General features: G+C 52.6%; 1 protein-coding gene across 2 annotated transcripts in view; it reads right to left on the reverse strand.

Moving 5' to 3' along the window:
* Nucleotides 1-2982: 2982 nt before the first annotated feature.
* The window catches only part of Flt4 (fms related receptor tyrosine kinase 4), a 41560-nt gene continuing 21286 nt past the window's right edge, over nucleotides 2983-23256 (reverse strand). Inside the window, exons 11-30 of one of the 2 annotated variants that reach the window (XM_075992800.1) lie at nucleotides 22237-22363; nucleotides 21165-21273; nucleotides 19988-20350; nucleotides 19573-19719; nucleotides 19348-19479; nucleotides 19097-19203; nucleotides 18665-18800; nucleotides 18075-18179; nucleotides 17639-17752; nucleotides 17389-17477; nucleotides 17131-17281; nucleotides 16258-16352; nucleotides 15754-15876; nucleotides 14144-14255; nucleotides 12551-12650; nucleotides 11409-11514; nucleotides 10283-10431; nucleotides 8794-8914; nucleotides 6944-7029; nucleotides 2983-4821 (exon numbers count right to left, since the gene is read on the reverse strand). In XM_075992800.1, coding sequence (XP_075848915.1) covers nucleotides 4620-4821; nucleotides 6944-7029; nucleotides 8794-8914; nucleotides 10283-10431; nucleotides 11409-11514; nucleotides 12551-12650; nucleotides 14144-14255; nucleotides 15754-15876; nucleotides 16258-16352; nucleotides 17131-17281; nucleotides 17389-17477; nucleotides 17639-17752; nucleotides 18075-18179; nucleotides 18665-18800; nucleotides 19097-19203; nucleotides 19348-19479; nucleotides 19573-19719; nucleotides 19988-20350; nucleotides 21165-21273; nucleotides 22237-22363 — 2674 coding nt within the window. In that variant the 3' untranslated portion in view covers nucleotides 2983-4619. The remainder of the gene's footprint in view (nucleotides 4822-6943; nucleotides 7030-8793; nucleotides 8915-10282; nucleotides 10432-11408; nucleotides 11515-12550; nucleotides 12651-14143; nucleotides 14256-15753; nucleotides 15877-16257; nucleotides 16353-17130; nucleotides 17282-17388; nucleotides 17478-17638; nucleotides 17753-18074; nucleotides 18180-18664; nucleotides 18801-19096; nucleotides 19204-19347; nucleotides 19480-19572; nucleotides 19720-19987; nucleotides 20351-21164; nucleotides 21274-22236; nucleotides 22364-23256) is intronic. The other variant, XM_075992801.1, reaches the window with a different exon arrangement.

The raw sequence follows: 23256 nt of genomic DNA on the forward strand, positions 1-23256 counted from the left end.
GAGTCTTCCATGATAACCTTTTCAGTTTTTCCCATGACTCATTGCCTTGTTGCCTTGCTGTGGACTAGCTAGGTGGGAGCTCTGTCGTGTGGTTATTCTGTGCTGCTGTAGGATTGGTTATTCTGTGCTGCTGTAGGATTGGTTATTCTGTGCTGCTGTAGGATTGGTTATTCTGTGCTGCTGTAGGATTGGTTATTCTGTGCTGCTGTAGGATTGGTTATTCTGTGCTGCTGTAGGATTGGTTATTCTGTGCTGCTGTAGGATTGGTTATTTTGTGCTGCTGTAGGATCGATTTTACAGAAATTGCTCCCATCTCTGTGTAAGGCCCAGGAAGGCTGGAGCTTGCAAATGGACTGTGTTGAGTTTCTCTTCGTTCTTTTTGCATTCTTTTCCCACCAGGAGGTGGGGATGGATGAACAGCCTCTGGGGTGAGCCAGTATGCAGTCTGTTCCCAAGATCCTGGGCCCCTTCTTAAATCTATGGACACGTCTGATCTCAGGTTTCCTTCCTTCCCACCAATATGGTCATCTTTATCCGGATGTCATCATCCCGGGTCATGGCAGTTGGATGGCCAAGGAGTGGATCCTTCTATCTCGCTCTTGCTTGAGTGGTCACCACAAGACCACTGTACTCAGTGTACCACAGGCAGGTACACTGAGGCTCTACTGGCAGCTAAGATGAGGCCACCACAGCAGGGTCCTGGATTCTGTTTAACACCAGGTAAAGACGGCTTGAGGAAGAAGCCAGGATCTATTAGGTACGGCTGGGGCCACTAGCAGGGTCAGAGCAGTGAGGGTTGCTGAGCTCTCCCGGAATCCCTGGCTCACCCACCAGGAACATAGAGGTGCTGTGCCCTCCTCTGGGGCCACTCATGAATCTCTGCCAGCATGTCCTCCTCAGTGGCCTTCTTCCTCCTTCCTCATAGCTCAGCCAACTGGGCCGTGGGGTTCTTCACAATGGTGTATCCAATGTGCCTTGCTGGCACTTGTATGGACACCTTCACTTTGGTCAATATTGATCTGGCTCTTTCAAGCACTTCATTTTTCTTCTTTCTTTCCCAAGGCCCCCTACAAAGGGCTCTGTGGTGGAGAGGGTGGGACAGAGCTGTCAGCATGGTTCTTGCTGGCAGGGCTCTGGGGATTTCGCTTGGCCCCTGGGATTGCAAGGCAAGCCCTTTGTTGACTAACCTATCTCTTCATCCCTTGGTGGGGTAGACTCATATACACAAACACTTGGTCCCCAGTCAGCGCAGCTGTTTGAGCTGTTTGGGAGGGATTAGGAGGCACGGCTTTGTTGGAGGAGGTGTATCACTGGGGGAAGTCTTGGAGGCTTGTAAGGCCCATGCAGTTTCTATTCCCCTGCCTCTGTCTCATTTGTAGGTCAGATGCAAGCACTAAGCTGCTGCTCTTGTGTCAAGCTTGCCTCCCTGCTTCCATTCTCCTCACCATGACAACCATGGATTCTAACCCTCTGGATCTGTGAGATGCAGGCTAAAAGCTTCTTTTATGGGTTGCTTTGGTCATGATGTCTTGCCACACCAAAAGGAACTAAGACACTTGGCTTCTTCTAACAAGGGAAAAGCCCCATTGATGAGGGCTCCACCTTTTGGCCTGATTCCCTCCCAAAAGCTCTGCCCCTCTTACCATCCTCTTGTGATGGGGTCTGGAGAGGTCACAAGGGTTCAGCCCCCGGCAGATGTCTACAGAGATGAGTGTGTATGTGATGGAGGAATCTCATCGACTTGATTGGACCGATGCCTACGACATCAGGAAAGCACACCTCTGTAGGTTCTAGGAAGGTTTTGTCAAGAGAGAATTAACTAAAGGAGTGATTTATGCTGGATGTGGTGGGTAGCATCCTCCAGAAGACTGGGGTCAAGATGTAACCAAAGGGAAGGGGTGGGGGTGGGGAACTTGCCAGTGGACATGACTTGGTGGGATCGGAACACCCTCCAGTACCACATTTTTTACCACTGCTCTCAAGATGGCAAGTCATGGGGAGACACTGAGGAGCTGATGGGCTCTGGTGTACCCCAGCTTACCCAGCTTCAGGGAGCCACATCTGATCACTTACCTTCCTCTCTCATTCAGCCTTGCACAACCCCACAGTCCAGTCTGGTCTTGCCTCTCTGGCTAGTGAGAGAGGAGATTCAGTTCTGGGGACAGGCTTCTGTCTCCGAGTCTGTGGTCAAATGCAATTAATTAGAGCACAACATTAAGTGTCAAAATATTTGCATTTAGTGTGAATTTTTTTCCCTTTTAAGATTTAGATTTAGTATAGAAGCCACAACAAGACAAAGCACCCTGCCACTAGCAGTTACCGCTATGGGGAGAGGCTCCTCCCACCAGAATGAAGAAAACCAGGGGACAGCAGGAATCACGGGACAGGCTCAGAATGTGCAGCTGGCCCACCAAAGTACTGACTTGTCTCCGGCCTTTGCCGGGCTTTTTCCTGTTCTCTTGGGCGAGGGGCCCATCCGACTGTGCTGGCTGCCTGTTCTTGGGTGCTCAAGTCCCCACCTGCCTGGTCAGCTGACAGGCCTGCTGCCACCCAGTGGCCATCACTGGCTTTCTCTTCTGGGCCCTTGGGAAACAACCTGGAGACAACCTCAGGGGTATGCTGGACCTGCTTTCTTGGAAGAGGGCGTAGGATCTGGTGTAGAGGACTTGCCTGGGGCTGAGCCTTCTGTGTCCAGCACTGCTGGTGCTCAAGGGGCAACAGATGACTTTGGTAGGTGGCAAGAAAGCACTACTTTACATTATAGATGAAGTAAGGATTAGGAGAACGTGTGTGTAAGCAAGCTGGTGTAGACAGAGTAGGTGAAAGCTGAGCAGGCAATCTAATGTCTCGTCAGCGCCCTCTGCTGACAGTTTCGGGGAATGTGAGCAAGGGGACCACGCCATGGTTCCTTTGAGCCCAGAGGCCTCTTTGGACTATATATGGTGAAGACCAGAATTTGACAGACAGCTTATTCAGAATCCATTCATTATAACTCAAAGACTGGCATCAAATTTATTATTATCTTTCGTTAAATATCTTAGATCATTTCAGAGAACACTGCCTGAAAGGGCAGAGTATGTTTTTCTTCCCCAGTACATTTTGTATGTTTGTAGTTACAAGGCAGGAGAGGTGACACAGACAGGTGATACACACGTGGGGGAGGGGTGAGAAGGGCTCTGCGCCCCCATTGTAGCCTTTGGTCCTCTGAGAGAAACAGTCTCTCTGCTTCCACGAGGCAAGTTTGAGACTCAATCCCACAGACAGGTTAGATGTGGAGGAGTGGGGGTGGGGGAGGGCCACGGGGGACAAAGAAGATGAGAGTCATACATGCATTCAACATATCATAGAGGAACAATACATTGAGTGGGGGAGGGTCTGCCGAGCAAGCCCCTGCTTGCTGTATGGTCGCCTGTCCTGCAAGCGCTCTTGCGGGGGGTGGAGCTGGGATTGATGGGACTCTGCAGGTTGGACAGTTTGAGCCAGGCTGGAGGGGTTCTGAGCAGGAAGGCCCCAGCTTCCATGGTGCAGTCTCTCAGGACGAAGGTTTGATTTGTTCAGGTGTCAGTATCAGGTATAAGTATAGGTTTAGCACAAGGCAGGGGCCTCCAAGGGACCTGGGGACATGGAGCGATGGCTGAATGGCCCCGGGCCATGTGGTCCTCTGTGCCAGCACCCAAAGCCTTCTTTGACAGAATCCACAGATCCTGGCTCTAGCAGAAAGACCCAAGCAAGGGTTTCTCAAGTTCTGGGCCATGCACATGGAGCCTGGGAGACTTCAGGAGAGAGACCGAGAGCTGTGACTGGTGTGCCATGATGGCCCTTCAGGTAGGTGCTGGGGACTGAGATTCAGAAGGACTGTCCTCGGGCTCCTTTCCCACACGACTCTTTGATGAGTATATCCTTCACAGCAGCGCCTGGTCTTCTGATAATAAAAAAATGGATCTTCTCAGCACTCGGGCAGAGGTGCTGCTTCGCTGTGGGGTTTCTCATTGCACACAGTTGCCAAGGGCTAGTGAGTGTTTAGAGGACTTCTCCTCCATTCATCCTTCCGGGTTTTGAGGTGGAAATGCGATCAGCTCTCTTCAGCCCTGGTGGGCCAGGAGAAAGAAACGGGAAGACAGATGGAAGTGGGGGACTTCAAGTCGGGGAGGGGAGGGGACTTCAAGTGGAGGGGGGATCGTGTTTGGACCAGGACGTGGAGGCTGTGGTCTAACTCGACCTGGATCCACTGTGTGACTCTCAGACACATGTATTCTTTATCAGAATCCTGTTACCCACCAGCGTGATCAAAGCAGGTGCTGGAGAAGGGTTCTTTGCTGGAGTGCCTACCCAAGGGCCAGCATCTGTGAACGCTGAGCTACCAGGCAGCTGAACTGTGAGGGTGAGGATGACTGTTTGATGAAGGGCGCAGGGGTGGTGCAGAGTTCAGCCCTTGTGTCTGAGTGTGACTCTTCCTGGCTAGGAAGACTGTAGAGGGGGGATAGAAAACTCCTCCAGAGCTGGAGTTAGAGATGAATGCCCAGTCTGGGCCTCCAGCCTTGCTCTGCTAGGGATGTCCTCCAGACCAGTCGCCAGAGCCTGGTGTCAGCAGGGGGTAGGAGGCCTTGCCGAGTGTTTCCTTAATAGCCATTGTCTGTGAAGAATGGGGAGCCGGAAGATGGTGAGCATTCGTCTTCTTTACAAGGCTGGGAGACCTCCCCGTACTCGCTGTTGTAAAACACCTTGCCTCCTTGTGCCCCTTGGGTGGGCCGCCGACGCCTCCCCTGGGGGTCAGGGTGTCCTCTGGGGATATCCATGTGCTGGCCAGGACCTTTACAGCTGCTGAGACAGGAAGGGTGGTCTTAATAAGCAAAGTGAGGAGGACCCCGAGTCAGGGTCTGATTGGAATTACCAGACACAGCAGAGCGTGGTGCAGGCACAGATGCTCTGAGGTGCAGATTTGGCATCAGCCAGCACAGCAGCCAGATCTGATGTGACAGGGACAATTTTCTTGCCCCAAGCCCCGACACAGGGCTTCAGAAATGGCAGAAAGAGCTCTCTCCAGCCTCAGCTTTCCCTGTTTAATAAAGATCCTTCTGCGTTCCTGTTTTAGTTTTGCAGTAACTTCGGATGGAGAGAATGTGTGTTTTTCTCTTTGTGAACACTCATGCTGGAATTTCCTACATCAGAAGTAGCAGGTTGACCCCCTGCAAGGGTTATCACGGTTCCTAAGCGGGAAAGTCAATCCTCAGTGCCACTGTGTGGCACGATGATTTGGTTCGGGCAATGGACTGATGTCAGAGAAACTGGGGTCCTCTTTCACAGTGCTCTTACATTGCTGTGGGGTCACGCTACAAGAAGGACCCCACCAGACCCCGGGACTCTACCTTCAGACTTCTCAGCCTCGAAGGACATCAACTCCACTTCTGCTTCCTCTAAGCCACCCAGGCTCAGGTTTGCCATGACAGCAGCAGAAGGTAAACTGAGACTGGTGGCTTCCTAGGTTCCCTCATCCAAAAGCGCCATCCCAGACCCACATCTTTAGTTTCACCGCAGGTCCCCTTGATTGCATCCTTTCCAAAACCTCTACCGTCCTGCTCTATAGCAACGCCACAGCCAGCACTTTCCATGCGGGCCTGCAGCCTGATCCAAACCTACATCTCTCAAGCTCGCCTTCCACCCATGGAGGAACAGGGTTCTGCAGAGTGTGGAGTCTGCATCCTGAATGGCCATTTGAAAAAACAAATGATATAATTGGAGTTGATGAAGAGTTGATGAAGAGTGTGGCCCAAGGGTTAAAAAAAGTGGGAAGGACCTGGGCCAGTCAACTCCCTCTTCCTCCTAAGACTTCGCCCATCCACAGCCTATTCCTCAGCACCTGCCCAGTGATATGCTACTCCTTTTAAGAGTTCATCCTGATGCATTTCCAGGGAAACCTGTGCAAACAGGAGCGCCCTCTGCTGCTGTCCTGGTGAAGTGCAGCTTCTGCAATAAATGCTTTCTCTTCCTCCTCTTCTAGTCTCTTCCCCTAGCCTCTCTTCCTCTGAATTATGGACATCATCTTACTTCTGTAGGGTCATTATCTTATCTTTCAGAACTTTCTTCTTCCCTCGTCACCAGGCAGCAATCCCCTCCAGTTCACCAACCTCTCTGAAGCAATGCCTTCCCAAGATAGCTGCCTCTGGAGCTTCAGACTTGGGCCAGCGTCTTTGCTCTTCTCTGTTAAGCTTAGCCTTCTCCATTGTTTACTGTCTGTGTGACACATGGCTTTCATGGGACTATTCCCAACTGGCCCTCCTGCTGTGACTTGGGCCTGGTTCTCTTTAGCATGATATGTCAAGAACAGACACACATACACACAGACACACACATACATAGACATACATACACACATAGACACATATAGACACAAATACATACACAGATACACAAAGACACAGACACACATGGACACAGAGACACAGATACACACACATAGATATACATATATACACACAGACACAGTCCCATAGACACACATACACACCCACACAGATACACTCACACAGAGACACATACACAGATACACATAGAGATACGGACACAAATACACACAGACAGAAACACAGACACACACACACACACACACACACACACACACACACAGAGACTTCCTCAGGTACATCACAGGCATGAGCCGAGTGCCTTTATTCTAGCTCCTCAAGGAACCGTCTGTTTAAGGAAGTGTGGAGATTTGGATTTCCACCGTCATCATCCCCTTTGGTGCTGGGGAGTGGGGCAGGGTACTGGGTGGAGCAGTGATTTGGGTCTCAGAGACGCTCATTTTGAAAACATAGAGAAAATAGGAGGAGGCACAAAATCTTTCCAGCAAGAGTGCCGGAGCACTGCCCGGTCCCGGCTGCACTAGCAGGCGCCCGCTCAGGGCCCTCCCGAGGATGGCACGCCCACTTCTGGAGGCCCTTACCTGAGGCTGCCTTCTTGTCTATGCCTGCTCTCTATCTGCTCAAACTCCTCCGAGGCCAGCACCATCCCGCTGTCTGTCTGGTTATCCTGTGGGGAGAGAACCAGCCAAACCTGTGGGCCACGTGTCGAGGAACCTGAGCCTTGCTGGCCTTATACCTATATCTATGGGGACTGGTATATCTGTGGGGACTGAGCTAGGCCAGTCGATTCCAGCCCAACAGAATGTGTAGAGAGGGCCACATCTCTGACACACAGTGAGAAACTATGGCCTTGGTGGAGGTCTGGAGGGGAGGAGCTGTGTCTGGTCCGTGGGACACTCCAGACCGGAGGGCAACAGGCTGAGCATGTACTCATTCTGAGTCCCCTAGGAGGCAAGAGCTGGAATGTCAGAGCTATTCCCAAAGGTCTTCACTGAGTGCGGAAGACGTAAGCCTAGGTATCTGTGGCCTTCTCAAGGGCCCCCTCCTGAAGACCCTATCACCCCCGCTTCTTAGGCCACAGCTCACTGTGTCCAGGATCCATGGCCCTGTTGGATGGAATTAGGTCTGAAGCTGTAGCACTGACCCCAAGCCCTCGGCCACCTGAGTTCAGGCCTGGAGAGCCAGGCTCATCAGTTACAAACAGACACACTTGTTGAGTGTCACAGAGCCTCACCACATGTGACCTGATCTGAGGACATAAGGTGTCCACGACTGAGTGGACACCCTGCAAACTTCCTGTTCCCCACATCCTAACCTCTCTCAATGACACTTGTGCTCTCTGGGTTAGCAGTGCCAACCACCACCCGCAGGGTCTTCTGTGGCCTAGGCAGTTGGAATGTGAGCTCTCTGCCCCCATTCACATATATGTATATATATGAATATACATGAATGTCACAGTGTGTGTCTGAAGGTCAGAGAACAATTTGGAGTCAAATTAACTCTTTCCACCATTTGGAAGGGATTGAACTCAGGGTTGTAAGCTTGTCCATTGAGCTGCCTCACTGACTCCAATTCTCTCTCTCTCTCTCTCTCTCTCTCTCTCTCTCTCTCTCTCTCTCTCTCTCTCTTCATCTCTTTCCTTAAAAGCCATGGTTTCTACACAGCTGGGATAAAATGGGCAGGGAGGCCACGTGTGAGAATGACCAGCAGCTGAGAGAGGAGAACTTGGAATGACCACCAAGATGCAGAAGAGCTTAAGGTGTTCCCTGGGCTTGATATTTTCAAGGACTTTCCCAAGGAGACACCTTCATGCCTGTGTACTGTGACCTGACTCACGGTAGGTGAGCGACTACCAGCCAAAGTGCCGTCAACAGAGGATGGAACAGAAAAATGTGGTGTGTGCACACAATGGGGTTTTATTCAGCCACAGAGAAGAATAAAACACTTTTCTTTGCAGGAAATGAATAGAATTGGAGGAGACCACGCTAAGTGAAATAAGCCGCACGGAAAGACGAGTACGGCACGTTCTCTCACGTGGAAGCTAAAAAACGGTTGACCTGGAAGTAGAACAGCCATTAGTAGAGGTTGGGAAGAGGGAGAGGAAGTAGATAAAGGGAGGCTGAATTTTTTTTGTTGTTGTTGTTGTTTTGAGACAGGGTTTCTCTGTAGCTTTGGAGCCTGTCCTGGAACTAGCTCTTGTAGACCAGAGTGGCCTCGAACTCACAAAGATCTGCCTGCCTCTGCCTCCTGAGTGCTGGGATTAAAGGTGTGTGCCACCACCGCCGGGCAGGAAGCTGAATTTTATTAGTGCATTCTAGTTGCACGTCTTGAAATATCATTGCATTTATTAATATGTACAATTTACAAATTAATAAAAAATGAAAATACTTTAGAAGTCTTGCTTGCTTTTCCTCCCTCCACCTGCTCTTACCACGGAGGCTTTGTAGGTTGTAGGGGTCATGGGGAATTCTTCAAACGTCTTCATCCTGGAGGAACCTGGAGTCTGAGTCCCTCTGGTCAGGCACCCAGGAAAGGACACACAATTGTAGTATCTGTGGGGAGGACACAGAAGGTTCTGATGAATTCATCCTAGCTTCTCCCATCGCTCAGGCTGCTTCTCTTCCCAGTGAGAAAGGCCTTCCAGCTGGAGGCAGAGTATGGGCGGGGCCTAGGTCCAAGATCTGGACTGGTCCCCAGATTCCACGCTGGTGCCATGGCACAGCTCAGCTGACCTTGTCATGCCCCTCCTCACTCCTTCCCTGCACTGCCTTTTCTCTCCTGCAGAAGAGAACTGAATCCAGTGTTGGGGCCCTGCTGTGGGAAGGGAGGGAGTAGCTACCCCCAGGCTGAGCATGGTATGGAGTCCAGTGGCAGGTATGACCTTCTCCTCAGAATGGGCCACTGGGACGAGGCAGGCCATTTTCCTGTTATTAATTACTGACTGCCCTGCCCACATATGCACTGTGTGCACAGGGTGTTGGGGGGCTTGGTGAATGTAGTCTGGCAAGCAACAACATGCTGTTCCGTCCCCAGGCATGTCGCTGTCCTGAACCTAGGGGACAGGAGATGCACATGAGGCAGGAGTCCTGGAGTCCCAGCCTCTGTCATGCTGGCGAGAACATGAACGGTACAATCTAGTAGGGGTGTAAACAGCCAAGTGTAAGAGACCTTGGACCCAGAGTTCTAGAAACAGGTTGTTTCACTCCTGGGATATGGTGAGTGTGTGGTCTTCGCTGCTCTGAGGGCCTTGTCCATGGTCCTGGGGACATACTCTGGAGAAGAAACAGCAATTGCACCCTAGGAGGGATCTTGGCCCAAACACAGCTGCTACTCTACTTTGTGTCCACAAAGAAAAAAATGCTCAAGATGGATGCTCTCTTGAAAGTGGGATGAAGGAGAGAGAAACAGATTTGGAGGAGGCCGGTCCTGTGGTTTGGATATGGTTAGAGTGTGTCGCCATGGTCCGTGTGTTAGAAGTTTCATCCCCCATGTGGGGACACAGAGGTGTGGCCGAGTGCATGGGAGCAACAGCCTCAGAACGTTGGCCCTCAAGATGCTGAGGTGCTGTAAGAAGAGCAGCGAGGGCCTCTGGCTCCCTCTGGCTCCCGTTCTCACCACAAGCTTTCTTCTTCATGTGCTTCTGCTATCATGATACCATCTGCCACGATGCTCTCTCTAGAGATAAGCAAATGTGGATGCCATGTTCTTCAGTCTCCATTGATGGGAACTGAATGGGCCACTTTTCTTTTTAGAGCTCCCAGCCTCAGGCATTTTGTTACAGCAATGGGCTAAGACACTCATGGGAGGAGACCTCTCAAGTCACTGTACGTTGCTCTTCCTTGAGGACTCCTAAAACATGACATCTCCAAACCGCTGTCACCATCAGACCCATGCCCAGCCCTGGGGAGAGAGACACCGACCTGGCTGCCAGGCTGTGGCAATGCAGACTGGGTGGACTACTCTCGGCATCGGCTTCGGTGATGTGCAGAGCTGTGGTGGACGCCTGCATGAAGCCACCCTCCTCCGAGCTCTGAGAGCTGTGCAGGGCCATGCATTCCTCTTCCTCCTCCTGGCAGGAACGCGAGAAGTTTCCAGGGTCAGAGGCTACCCCATGCCCACCCTCAGTCTTAACGCTGCACTCAGGACTACTGTGGTCTCAACCTCGGCCACAGGGTCGGGATTGGGTTGTGCTTGTGATCGAGTGTGTCTATGGTGAGCCCTAGCACACTTTAATGTCCACAGCAGGCCAAGTGTGAAGGTTGCTAGATGCCTGCCGGGCTGGCCTTGTTCAGTTCTTCCAACCGCCCTTCCAGGTCCAGGCAAGTGGGACAGGACAGGCCTCAGCAGGGCATTCTTGAGTCAGGTTCTAGAGCATAAGGTATCAGTCCCAAGCTGCTGCTTCTGGGAAGGGAGACATGGAGGATACACAAGTCCAGTGTTTTTGTGCTCAGGGGTGCCAGGAGATAAATTTGCTACCATTGGGGCTGGAGATGGCTCAGTGGTTAAGAGCACTGGCTGCTCTTCCAGAGGTCATGAGTTCAATTCCCAGCAACCACATGGTGGCTCACAACCATCTGTAATGAAATTGGCGCCCTCTTCTGGCGTTCGGGCATACATGGAGGCAGAATGTTGTATACATAATAAATAAATAAATCTTAAAAAAAAAGAAAAGAAAATGCTCTCGGTCCTGCTTACAAGAAAATATTACAGAGGCATTTTCTCAGCCTAGGATCTTCTCAGATTATTCTGATTTGTGTCAAATTTGCTACCATTGTGTTTGAGGATCGCATTGCCTTGCAGGCTCTGACCATCGATCTGTATGGCAGCTAGAGCAGCCCCTGGTGGTGTTTGCCCAGCTTCATGTTGAATGAGATGGAGCTGTGGGCAGTGGGAGGATAGGCCCGTGGACTTGAGGTCAGACATGTATGACCCTTGCTTGGTAACTGACAGGTGACCGGGGCTTAGAGGGACTTAGAAAGACAGACGGGGCAGGAACTCAGGATTGGGCCATGGGTGGCAGCAGGAAAGGACAAAGATGGGGCTCACCTGCCAGCCTCCGCCCTGGAGCAGGTCTCCCAGGATCTCCACTAGCTCGGAGAAAGCCGGCCTCGCTTTAGGGTCTCCAGACCAGCAGCTCTGCATGATGTGGCGTCTGTGGGTTGCAGCTGGCTGTTGACCTGTTGTCTGAGTGCACTATGACCCTCCCACCAGCCGACCCCATCACTCCTGTATCGCCTGGGTTATTATGGCAGTTTGGATAGGCAGTGTGTCCTCCTAAGGTTCATGTAATGGGAGCTTGGTCCCTAGAATAGTTGACCACGGTGGAGGTGATGGACCTTACAGAGATGGGACCCGCTGAGAGATCAAGGGGGCTCATGACTGGATTAATGCTCGTCTTGAGGGGTGGGGTCTCCTGAGAGCAGGCACTTGTTTCCTGTCTCACTATGTGATCTGTCACTTTCATGTGCTCCCGGGATGATGCCATCTGCTATACTGGGGTGCAGGCAGCAGGCCCCCACCAGAGCTGAGTTAGACAAAGAGGTGTGTGTGTCTGCTTTTGAACTTCCAAAATTGAGCTACAGAACCCTCCCCTGCTCCTTATTAAGTGTCCAGTGTCCAGTATGCTATAGAAACACAAAACGGACTGAAGTCTGTCCATTTGTTCTGCTGTTTCTACTTCAGATTTAGTACTGACCGTCTCTCCTGCCTGTCCCCATCCTTCTCTAGACATTTTCAGTCCCTAAAGCGTTTCTAGTGCTTCTCAGGTGCTCCCAGAGTGTCTGTGTCCCATCTCATCAGCATGTGTCCTCAGGGGCGGGGACCTGGCCTGCTTTATGGGCTCCGGGTTTCCTGAGGATGACCCAGCAGTGGGTCCAGGATTGGGGGATGTTAGTGGATGGATCAGTGCTGGAGTGAGACGTGTCTACCACAGATGTCATGTCCCTGTGCTACCCCCTGCCTGCCTGCTCTCCTTTCTGGGCTTGACTACCATCCCCTGCCCCACAACTCCATGCCCTCCTTTCCTTGAGTGTCCCCATGCCTTCCCTGAGACCGTACTCCATACATAGAGACTTCTCTTTCTGCCTTCCATCTCAAGATCCGCACCAGCTCTCTCCATTCCCCATGACTGCACACCTTTTCCTCGATGCCTGTCCCCCAACAATTGTGTGACCAGCCAGGAGACTCACATGGCAGGAGTGGCCAGCTCTGGGGCCCTCATTCGCGTGCCATCCTTCAGCCGCTGGCAGAACTCCTCGTTGATCTGCACCCCAGGGTACGGAGAGGCCCCTGATGGGAGAAAAGAGGTGGAGTGGGTGGGGTGGGGAGCACCCCTCTGTTCAGTCCGGCCTATCTTTTTCTTTTTTTCAAGACAGGGTTTCTCTGTAGCTTTGGAGTCTGTCCTGACTCACTCTCTAGACCAGGCTGGCCTTGAACTCATGAAGATCTGTCTGCCTCTGCCTCCCGAGTGTTAGGGTTAAAGGTGTGTGCCACCACCATCTGGCAAGCCCAGCCTATTTTGTCTCTTCCTCTCTTCTACATTGCTTCTGGTGTCAGTATGATGTCTCTACCCAGGGGCTGGGCTAGCTGCTAGGTGCCCCCCTTCTAGTTTTTCTTCTAGTTAAAAGAGGCTGAATGGGGCCAGAGAGATGTCTCAGCAGTTAGGAACACTTGCAGCTCAGTCATGAAGACAAGAATTCACATCCCAACACCTAGGTCACAAGCTGGGCATGGGGCACATGCCTGTAACCCTAGATCCAAACAAGGCAGAGACAGGAGCATCATTGGGGATTGCTGGCTTCTAGAATAGCTAAGAAAATGCCAGCCTAGTTCTTGGATTTACCCTGCCTCAGAGGAACAGACAGAACACCTGATGTCCTTTTCTGACCTCCAAGGGCACGTGCAGAAGCACATGTACCCATGTAACCCATACACAGATGTGCATATTCTCTCTCTCCCACCACATAAACAGACAAACAAATAAATCTTTAAAATAGGATTGGTGAAATTGCTTGTTTGCTAGGGTACCACGAGCACCCACATAGTCAACGTGGGTTGTGAGACTAGTTCCTGGGATAGGGGTACAGCCTCACAGAACCTGTTCAACAAAGTCTGGAACTTCCCAGGATCTTCCCGCTCCTTTTTTAGTAACAATGTTTTGTGACTGCCATTCAGTGACATTGATGTTTTGCTCATCGTCCTCTTCCACCCTTCAGGAGGCCTTCACCCTGTTCCCATGTGGGATTTGTGTAAGCAGGTGTAACTGAATGCGGTGGTTTGCGGTTTACGGGAGAATGGCCCCCAAAAGCTCATATATTTGAATGCTTGGCCACCAAGGAGCTGAACTATGTGAAAGGATTACAAGGACTGGTAGGTGTGGCCTCGCTGGAGGAAATGTGTCACTGGGGGTTGCCTTTGAGGTTCCAAAAGCCCATGCCAGGCCCCAGTCTTTCTCTGTCTGCAATCTAAGGATCAGGATGTAGCTCCCAGCTAGTTCTCCAGCCCCTTGCCCGTCTTCACGCCACATGCTCCCACCATGATGATAATGGACTACCAACTAAAACTGTAGGTAAACCCCCAACCAAATGCTTTCCTTTATAAGAGCTGCCTTGGTCATTGTTTCTCTTCACAGCAATAGAACTGAATGAGTACTGAACCACTTGCCTCAGAAGGCCCTGAGCTAATAGATCCACACACAGCTGCAGTTGTATGACCAGCCCCCCCCCCCCCAAGGCAGGTGATCCCCTTCCCTCTGCTGAGGTGGCACCTTGCTCTTTACTCACCCAGGGAGAAAATCTCCCACAGCAGCACTCCGAAGGACCACACGTCACTCTGCGTGGTGTACACCTTATCGAAGATGCTCTCAGGGGCCATCCATTTCAGAGGCAGTCGGGCCTGAGTGGTGGAGGGGAGAGAGATGAGGCCAAACACCAGGATAGCCATGACCCCGAGTTCTTTCTGTTCCTCTCTTCGCCCTCTCTTTCTCTCTCTCCCTCACTTCTTCTACCTCTCTCTCCCCTCTCTTTCCTTTTTGTCTTTCTCCCCTCTCTTCCCAAGAGTTGTCCTTTGTTCCCAGATATTTTCATCTTTTTTACCTCTCTCTCCATCCCCCTCCCATCACCTTTTCTATTTTCTCTCACTGTCCCCTCTCTTCTTCTGTCTCTCTCTCTTCTTCCCTTCTCTCTCTCCTTCTGTCTTTTTCTCCTCTCCTCTCCCTTCCCTCCCTCTCCTTTTCTCTCCTCTCTTCTCCTCTCCTCTTCTTTCCTCTCCTCTTCTCTCTCTGCTCCTCTCCTTCTCCCTCTCCCTGATCTTTCTTGAACTTGTCATCCTCCTGCCTGCTCCTCTTTAGTTCAGGCATGCATCCCCACGGTCTGCTTCTGAGGGTGGATCTTGTATCTGCCCCTCTAGTTGGAGAGACTTAACTCAGCCTCCTGCGGGAATGTATCACGCACACCACCAATATTCCCTCTTGACAAACGATAATCAACTCACTTTGTCCCCACACCAGAAGCAGATTACTCATCCCCTCTTCCTCAAGCTTTTAATGATGCTCCCCCATTATCTGTCTCCTTCCATCGTATGGCTGCATCTGGGAACCCATCCAGACTGTTCTCTGCATCCCACTAGTGTTACCAGTCCCTTCTCCTGACAGCTTATAGGTGGGAGGCAGAAATGCATACCTATTTCCTCCCTGCATTTGCTTCCCACACCTGTGAGTCAGCATGAAGGACAAAAGCCTTCTGTGGGGTTGCCACTCTGGATAGGGTGGCCATCACACCACACCCTGGACTCCCCCCATCTCCAACCACCTTTCTTCTTCTCCCTGGCATAACACCTCACTCAGCTATGCGCACTCATTCAAGCACCCTTCTCTGAGCTCTGCCAGTAACCCTGCCATTGTGTCTGGGGCCTGTCGGTGATGGATTATCTAGCATAGGTTAATTGAGATGGGAAGACCCACCCTAAATGTGGGCTGTACTATTCTGTGTGCATGGGTCCCAGGCTAAATACAAAAGAGAAAAAGAAGGGAGAAGCGAGGCCACCATTGAGAAGTGGAAGGAAGCCAAGCTTAGCTGGGCACAAGCGCTCATCACTCTCTCCTTCCTAACTGACACCGTATGAGCAGCAGCCCCCTGTTCCGGACACTACGCCATCTATATCACGAAGTATCCCCTGGAGCTTTTCAGCCAAAACAAACTCTTCCTCAAGTTGATTTTGTCCAGTGTTTCATCTAAGCAATAAGACAAGCAACCAGCACATTTGGCGAGCTCCTAGGAAGAGTGCTTCTCCCAGCAGCTGGGCATGAAGCCTGGCAGACCAAGTGGACTCCCCACTGTGTTTTCCCTCCCCCCTCCCCACTCCGAGTCCCCTGCCTCTCATGGCCTGCACTCACACTGCCTTTTCGGACATAGTCAGGGTCTTTGTAGATGTCTCGGGCAAGACCGAAGTCGCAGATCTTCACTATGTCACTTTCTGACAGGAGGATGTTCCGAGCAGCCAGGTCTCTGTGGATGCACTAGGGGCGAAGGGATGGAGGTGGTAGTGAGTTTGGCTTCAGCCCCCCCGAGCAGCATCTCAGCCTAGAGCTCTGAGGCACTGTAGGTACACCCTGCCCTGCCTGCATCTTGCTCATTTGGAGAGAGATTAATGGGAGAAGACATATGGGATTGAGGTGAAGTGAGTTAGGGACTCAGACATGCCGATTCCATGACCGATGCTTAGCCTCGAGACCTGGGGCAGGGGATTCCTTGCTTTGGGCTGAGTTTCCTCCAAAATGGGATAGATCTGAAGTGGTCCCGAGGCCACTGTGGAGTAAAATTACAACCAGGCCTATCTGTACCAAGGGCTGTGTACCCTTCTCCTCTGAAAAGGACCTGGTCGGGTTCTGGGGACCTGCCTTGCGGGAAGCCAGGAACTCCATTCCGCGGGCCACCTGGAAACTGTAGCAGACAAGATCTTCCATGGTCAGTGGGCTCAGCCATAGGTCCTCAGCTGCACAGAAGGAGGGGAGCTCAGGAGGTGCTTCTACAGTAGTTCATCTTCCATCTCCACTCCAATATTAACATTTGTGCACCCATCCCGGCCCTGGAGACTCCAGACACTAGACACCCTGTTTATACCTGTTACCTTCATGACTCTGGGGCATCAACTCTTGCACCAGCTATTTGGCTTTGTAGCCCTCCCTGACCCTGTCTGCAAGGCATTGCTGTTTATCCTGTGATACCAAGTTAAACTTCATTGCCTGCCTCTTGGGTGTTTGATGTGGGCTTCCCCTCTGTATCCTGTGAATACCATTGGTTAATAAAGAAGGTGCTTTGTACGTATTGCATCGCAGAATAGGGCAAGGTGGAAATTCCAAGCAGCTAGAGGAGGAAAGAGTAGGCAGAGTCAAAGAGAAGTCATGTAGCTGCTACAGGAGAAAGACTCCAGACACTGGACGGAATCTTACCCGTTGGCCACAACCATGTGGTGATACACAGATTAATAGAAATGGGTTAATATAAGATAAAAGAGTTAGTCAATAAGAAGCGTGAGCTAAAAGGCCAAACAGTTGTAACAATATAGTTTCAGTGTGATTATTTCGGGTCTGAGCCGCTGGGAAAACGAACAAGCAGCCTCCGCCTACAGGTGTCTTCCTCTTATGAAGCAGAGGCTTACAGTTCTTCCATTGAAGATCCTGCACCGAGTGTCGCAGGCTAAGTTATCCCTGGGCGCCAATTGCGAGACTTTGGGCCAGGCAGACACAGGCAAGAGGATGCCAAGTTCTTACCTTCTTGGACAAGGGGGGCCCTCCGTGCTCCTCCCTTGCCCATTAGGAGCCGCGTGAGCAGGGCCCTGTCGCTGTTTCCAGGTCTCCTCCTATCAGCCTTGGCGCCTTCTACCATCGCGCGGAAGCGCCTGCGTTGTTCGGGAGACTTCTCCTGCCAAAGCGAAGTGTAAAGCTAGCCTGCTTTTCATCTTGGACTTCCATCCGCAGCCCACCATGGTGTTAACTGCGCTCTGGCAACAGGCTGGTGTGCCTACTTACCGCGTAGGGGCTAAACGTATCCCGTTTGGCACGCAAGAAGTTGGAGAGGTTGCCGTACTTGCAAAATTCCACGATCACCATTAGAGGGCCTATGACACGGCAGAGAGAAGCCAGGCACTTGGTGATGCCCGCAGAGCAGCGGCACTGCCGCTCTGCTTGCTGTACCCTGCCCGGCTCCAACATGGGCCCACCCTAGGACCCACATGGCTCCACTGCCCGGTCCTTTCCCCAGGGCATCTCATTTCCATACCATTCGGCTTGGTGCACGCCCCCAGGAGGTTGACCACATTGAGGTGGTTACCGATGTGTATTAGGATCTTGAGCTCTGACATCAGGGCACGGTGCTCGCTGGCAGTAGCGCCATCTGGGGGAGACAAAGAGGGGCGTGGCACAATGCCAAACCTGTCCTGGGACTTTTCCCAATTTGCTCAACCCTCTTGAGACACTGCCTTAGCAAAAGCGTGCTCAGTGCTGGTGCTGGGAGTGCAGGCTGCGCTGGGGCCCTGGTACGTGCTGCTGACCCTAGAGAGGCAGAGGGTTCAGGCAGAGGCTTGGATTTGATTCCCTTCGCCTTTCTATGGAATCGTGGCTGGGACTGTAGCTCTGTTTTCCTTCTTGCCCTTGGATCGCCGTCCCACACGGAGTCCCTCCCCCCGCCCAGTCCCTTCTACCCGCGAGCCCCGCACCTTTCAGCATCTTCACGGCCACGGTATCACAGTTGCTGCCTTTGTTGATGCCGAAAGCTGAGGCTTCTACCACCTTCCCAAAAGCCCCATGGCCTAGGACTCTCCCTGTGGAGGCAGGGGGTCAGCTCCAGGTGAGCTGTATAGGGGTCGGGGGGGGGGTGAGGATGGAGAAGGATGGACAGCAGGGTTGACCTGTCCCAAGAGCTTGGGACAGAAGGAAAATGGAAGCCTCTCTGCCAAACAGGAAGGGAGTAGGGAGTGGAGTCTTAGAGAGGGAAAGCTGGAGAACAGAGGAGAGACAGACAGGAAGGCCCCAGCATCCTCTCCAGGCAGGTGGGACAGGTCCACCCTACTCAGAGCAGCAGGAAATGACCTCGAGGGCCTGGGAACTGGGAGCCCTGGCTGTGGTTCTGGGGAGTCAGGCTCATCTGGAACTGGTCAGGCCAGGTGGGAATCAGGCAGACCATCCTGGCACAAGTTCTAAGAATGGAAGGATTTCTGTCACTTCAGCCTGCTTGATTCTGTGGCAGCTGAAGCTGTCTCTGCCAGGCGGTGCATGCTGGGTAGGGCAAGCTGGGTGCTGGCCTCACCGAGGTGTAACCTTTCCCTGGGGAACTCCCACTGGCTGGCGTCATAGGACAGGTATTCACACTGCTCCTCCAAAGGCACCTCCCCGGGGTCCATGATGATAGACAGGTAGCCCGTCTTGATGTCTGCGTGGGCAGGCTGGGGGTGGGGGTGGAGACAGCTCATTGATTTGGACATACCACTGTGGCTTGGATATATTTTGCCTAGGGCACATGGCCCTTGCTTCTGAGTTCTCAATCAAGGAGAGGGCAGGTCAACAGGCAACCTCTGCCGGGTTGGGAACCCAGCATGGAAGGGTGGGGAAGATTCCCAGTGCAGGACATTGACAGATGAACCAGAATGGGACTCTTAAGGGCTTGCTGGGATGAGAATGGAATGGGGAAACGGGATGCCCCGTTAGGTGATGGAGAACCTTGGTGGAGGGAGACCCTCACCCTTTTCATATTACAGAAGATGAGGAGGAGGAGGACCCAGAAGAAGACAGCGATGACGCCAGTGCCAATGAGTATCACAATCTCCATGCTGCCTTTATCTTCGGAGCCTGGGTGGATAAATAGTGGGTGAGAGGGAGTATGTACCCAGCAGGAAGTGGCCCTCGTGCTTGGGTACCACTTCATTAAGTAGCCACGGGAGAGTGCCTGCTGGGTGTGTGAAGTGAGCTGGACAGAGCCAGGCGGAGACGCACCTTCCACTGCCACACTGGCAGAGGAGTTTACGCAGCCCTTAGCATTGCACACACTGCACAGATAACGACCCGCATCCTCCTCGCGCACGCGTTGGATGCTCAGCCTCTGATTCGAGTCTGCCAGGTCGATTCCTGCAAGTGATAGGATGAAGGTTTCAGCTCAGGTGGGGACATCGGCTTGTAGACCTCCGGACGCTGTCCGTCATCCAGGGCCATTTTCCCTACCAGACTCTTTCTCCAGGAGCCTCTCATCTTTGTACCACACAATACTGGGCACATGCGCTCCGGCCACCGGGCATCGCATCTCCAGCGAATCGCTCACGTTCACCAGGAGGTCGGTCAAGTTCTGCGTGAGCCGAGGAGCTTCGAGGGCTGGGACAGAGTGGAGAGGGGACTAAATGAAGGCGCAGAAACCAAGAAGGTAGCTCGTTTGTAATGCGGGGCTGGACGTGGCACTGAAATACTGAGCATGCGAAGGACTGAGTACTTCTACGGCTAGTTTGGGCTGCAGGGGTGCTCCTGAAGACCCAGCCTTGTGATTCGAGCACCCAGGGCTGTGCTATCCGAGGTCGCCTAGATAGAATCTGCAAAGGCTGCGAAACGTGGCCCCTCCCTCTCTTGCTTGCCACGCCCATCTCACCCTGCACGGACAGGTACTTCTTGTGGCAGTGCTTGTCTTGGCTGCGCCTATCCTGCACCTCACACACGTAGTCACCCTCGTGCTCGGGCGCCACTCGGGGGATATTCAAGCTGAGGGTGGCGTGGCGGGCCCCGGGCTCCGCCTCCTCCAGGTTGGCCGCTAGGGGCGTGGCATACAGGTGCACGTTTTTGCAGTCGAGCAGTAGGGGGTTCCCTTGAGCGTCGTGTAGCGTGGAGAGGTTGAGCCGGTACCAGCGCAGATGCTCGTAAGTGTAGTTGTCCGCCCGGCAGCTGAGGCGCACTGACTGGCCTTCTAAGGGGTCCTCGGAAGGCTCTGATTCGATACTGAAGCCGTCCGGAATGGCTGGGGAAGAGAGAGGAATCCGAGAGACAATGTCTCCGTGTTTGCTCACCTTACCAGCCGTAGGGTAGGTCTCCCACTTCACCGTTGACCTTGCGACGCAATCAGTTCTTAATCACGGGTGTACATAATGTGTATCCAGGCTTTCATACTGTCTAGAACCCACTTCCTCTCCTTTTTCTTCCCCTCCCAGAAAAAAGGACCCACCAACTTTTGAAAGTCAGCCCCACCCCTTGGGGTTAGGCTCCTTCTGCACGCCTACCTTTTGGACTCTTAGCTATGCGCCAAGCAGGGAGCTGTCCACACAATCCCAGGAGGCCAGGTCCTTAAACTCTTATCACCAGACCAAGCGGACCCCCTTCCTCTTTTGCAACTGACCACCCTCTGACCCTGGTTTGTCCTTGGAATGATTTCATTAGCGTTTGCCAGCGCCATTCTCTTGCTCACCACCTGCCCTTTCAGGTGACTTCATCCATACTCCTGAACCCAGCAAGTGTGACCCCTTTCTTTCTAGAGGTCACTAACTCATTTGAAAATCTGAATAAATGATGGGAATTTCTCTCCAGGCCAAAATGCACACAGGACTCTAAAATGAGAAAGGGTGGGACTTCTCTGCTGGGGGTACCATCCCATTCCACTGGACCAGCACCCAGTCTACAGCGGAGCATCCTTAAATTTATCTCCCACTCTGTGTCATGGTGGTAGGGGTGGTAATCCCATGCTGGGTGCTCCCATGGTCACTAGAAACTCAGCTCATTCCCGGCACCCAGGACTGCTTAGATGAAGTGGTACCGCTTGGGGACAGTCTGGTACTCACTGGTCACATAGAAGTAGATGAGACGCTCGTCCTGGCCCACTTTGTTGAAGACCACACACTTGTACATGGCTGACACATTGGCGTCCTGGATCACCAGCTTGCTCACCGTCTACCCAAAACAGAGGCAGAAATTTCCATTGCTTACCTAGACCCTCCTTCTCATCAAAGAGGCTACTGTGCTCACTAGAAATGGGGGAATAGTTTGGCCAAAGTCTAGAGACAGCCCAGACGATAAGACAGGTGTCCCCTCAAAAAACCAAGAGACAGTGTGTCTCAGACTGTGGCTATGTTGAGGGGGTCAAAAGTCATTTCGGCAACTGGGCCTCTCTAAGCAAGGGTTAAAATCCAGACAGTAATGAGTCACATCAGGGCCAGTCTCTTTAAATTATGGCCTAAGGTCAGGAGCTGGTCACTGTGCAAGGTCTTTGTGATCTGCCCAAGTTAGTCCAAAGGCATAGAACACTTCTTCAAGGTCCAGGGTAGTAGAGGAGGTGTGTATACGTACGTGTAGGGAGGTATCCCAGGAGTCTAGAAAAATTATGCCCTTAGGGACTAGGGAGTTTGAAAAGTAGGGGAGGAGAGAGGGCCAAAGGCCCTGCCTACCATCCAAAGACCCCCACCCCCACCCCAAGCCGGGCACTTCCTGGCCAGGCCTGGAACAGGAAGAGGCTCTGGAGGTGTGTAGGAAAACAGGAAGTGACTGTAGGAAGTGGGTGCCTTTGTTCAGTCCCCCTCCCCCTCCTGGTCAAGCAGCTCACCAGCCTGCTATGGAGACCTAGTCAGCCCCCAGCCCCATCCCCTTCCAGACTTGGGACTTGTGGGCAGCTGGATTCTCCTCCTGGATCTCAGTTTTCTTGTCTGGGAAGGCCTGGCTCACAGGCAGGCAGGGAAGCAGGGGCCCAGAGAGCGCAGAAAAGTCACCTGGTTGGCTGCTGCAGCTCCCAGAGCTCTGCAGGCCAGGTAGACACTGAGAACAGGCAGGAGGGAGCTCACCCAGCCTCCCTCCTCTTTGTCTTCTCTCACTACCCTAACTTGCCTGCACCTGGGACTTTTCTCGCCCTATGATCCGTACCTTATTTTTCCCCTCCACAAACTCGGTCCAGGTGTCCAGGCTCTCGATGGGGTTCACAGCATCCTGAGTCGTCACCTCCCTCCAGTCTCGGCACTGTGGCATGCGATCCCGCTGCTGCCGTCTCCGACTGCCGTGGACCAAGAGGGACAAGGGCAGATCAGGGCTAAGGACAGGGAAGACCTAAGCTGGGGGGTTGGGTGGGCCACACCACTGTCATCCTCAGACACTGGCTCGCAGCACCGTGAGTAAGAGACAGCTCTCAGGCTGGGAACAAGGGCAATGAGGGGTTGGAACATGGCTGCTGTCCTGCAATCCTTCCTCCGCACGGACACGGCTCTGCCCTACTTCTGCTCTGTGCCGTCCTTCAGAGTCCAGCTTGCATGTGCTCACCCAGCTTCCAGGAGGAGCACACGTCACCACTCAGTCCCACAGACCCCACCCCAGCTGACTCCCCTTCTCTCTCCCCCTAGGCATGCCCAGGGCTTCATCCTGAGATGAGGCAAGTGGGGCAAGAGGACATCTTGTCTGCCTTTATCTGCAGAGTGGGGAGGGAGCACCCAGGACCCTGTCTGCCATTTGACACAGGGCCTGATAGTGGATCACCAGAAGGAGCAAGGATGGAGGCACCAGGTAAGCTGTAGGCTGCGTGGTTCACAAGAGTCCCTCAGGAGCCTTGCATCTGTCACTTCTGAGCTTCCCCACTGACTGCTCAGGAGCCACAGCCTCTGGGCCAGCAGGTGGGGCTAGACTCCTTTCCTGGCTTCTGTTCAGTCTCTAGCATGTGACCACATAATCTTTCACTAAATGGCAAACCTGACTTGTCATTCTCCTGCTGAAAGCCCTTTACTGGCTCCCTGACGACTTCAAAGTTCCTGCTCACGTGGCACCTGCCTCCTCTCCTCTTCCTTATATGTCTAATTTGTCTCTGCCCAGAATGTCCTCCTAGGTTCCCTTGTCTATTCTGTTTTCTGTTATTCTGACTTTAAGTTCACTATGTGGCCAAGGATGACCTTCAATTCC

This window comes from Microtus pennsylvanicus, chromosome 11 (genome assembly GCF_037038515.1).
Source record: "Microtus pennsylvanicus isolate mMicPen1 chromosome 11, mMicPen1.hap1, whole genome shotgun sequence".
In the NCBI taxonomy this organism is placed as follows: Eukaryota; Metazoa; Chordata; class Mammalia; order Rodentia; family Cricetidae; genus Microtus; species Microtus pennsylvanicus.